Genomic DNA, 1,337 nt, shown 5'->3' with positions numbered 1-1,337 from the left:
CCTGACTCACTTTACCTCACTGAGTCCTCACAGTGGGGAGGGAGTATCACCCAGCATCATGTCTGAGAAGGGCTGAGCATCCAGCATCAAGCTAGACAGACCACCACTGCCACAAAGGGGCCCGAGCCCAAGCCTTACCATCCTCCGTTTCCACATAGAGGCGGAGTCCCAGGTCCTTGTTACGGGTCAACAACCAGCGGTCACTGGCTGCTGTGATGTCCAACACCAGCCAGCCCTCGTCCCCAGCTTGGAGCGTCTGAAGATCCAAAAAGAACAAGTCAGACTCCCTGTGGACACGAAAGAACAATTAACCGAGGCCGGCACAGGTGCCTTATGTTTCCAGTGCCTGCGTGTTGGGGGGTGGGGAGACACGGGTGGAGCATCTACCCTGTGACTGGGTCTGGGCTAGGGGCTAGGGGCCTCTACACTTTCTCACTAGCAAACGTGTTACTGCATCCACATACACACGGGGAAACTGAGGCATAGGCACCTGTCTAAGCCCCCACAGCCTGGATGTTGCTGGGGCTCTTCCCACAGAGCCAAGAGGCTCCGGGGTCAATCCTGTTTCATGTCTCTCAGACTGGTCTCCCCACAGAGCTTCCCTTTCTGTTCTCTGAGAAATGCCCCACCCCCTCCCCAGGGCTGGGTCTTGACCACAAGGGAGGGGCAGCTGCAGGGGCCAGAAGAAGGTACCTGTTGGCCTGCTGCTTGACCACCTCAAACATGCTGATGTGGAGGGTCCTGTTGAGCTGGTGGGCGCTTGGCACCTTATAAATCCGGAATTCAGCAGCTGTGACTGCCTCCCCTGCTGGGATCTGGGTCAGATCAAAGCAGAACTCCTTCCAGTGGGGCTCCTGATGGGCCAGGGTGTGGTCATGCTCCACTAGAAGACAAAGCAGGGCCAGGGGTCAGTCTCAGTGCTGGGCACGACAGACCTGGCTCACACTCACCACCCACTGGCCAAGAGGTCTGGGTGAGGCTGTCTCTTCCTCTGGAAACAGGCTGTGCTCCCCTCCCTGCCAGGATATTAGTGAGGTGCTCCCTGCCCTGAGATCAGCAGAGTAGGAGTTCATCTTTGGTCCCCATGCCCCAAACACCACCGGCTCCTCTACCTGCTCCAGGGTCCACAGACGAGACTGGGGACCATCCCTTCTCTGAGAGACAAACATCAGAACCATGGGAAAAAAAGGGCCATGACCCCAGTGGTGAAACCTGGTGGACAGAGACATAACTGACCACGTTTCACCAGGACAGCAGCTGTCCCCCATCTGCCCAATGTGCCTGGATGGGGATGGGAGGAGAGAGCTTGGAGCTGACATTAGAGTTGGGCCTTGAGG

At 57.4% G+C, this 1,337-nt stretch overlaps 1 protein-coding gene and 1 pseudogene across 1 annotated transcript in view; both read right to left on the bottom strand.

The window, feature by feature from the left end:
* Positions 1–87, bottom strand: part of LOC102810880 — a 27,600-nt pseudogene extending 27,513 nt beyond the window's left edge.
* LOC102831375 (bone morphogenetic protein 8B-like) overlaps positions 1–1,337 on the bottom strand; it is a 67,464-nt gene that overhangs the window by 51,159 nt on the left and 14,968 nt on the right. Inside the window, exons 2-3 of the mRNA XM_006867573.1 lie at positions 694–883; positions 139–287 (exon numbers count right to left, since the gene is read on the bottom strand). Coding sequence (XP_006867635.1) covers positions 139–287; positions 694–883 — 339 coding nt within the window. The remainder of the gene's footprint in view (positions 1–138; positions 288–693; positions 884–1,337) is intronic.

The sequence above is a fragment of the Chrysochloris asiatica genome, unplaced genomic scaffold (assembly GCF_000296735.1).
Source record: "Chrysochloris asiatica unplaced genomic scaffold, ChrAsi1.0 scaffold00106, whole genome shotgun sequence".
Classification (NCBI taxonomy): Eukaryota; Metazoa; Chordata; class Mammalia; order Afrosoricida; family Chrysochloridae; genus Chrysochloris; species Chrysochloris asiatica.
The sequence above is the reverse complement of the archived record's forward strand: the minus strand, read 5'-3'. Positions and strand labels throughout refer to the sequence as shown.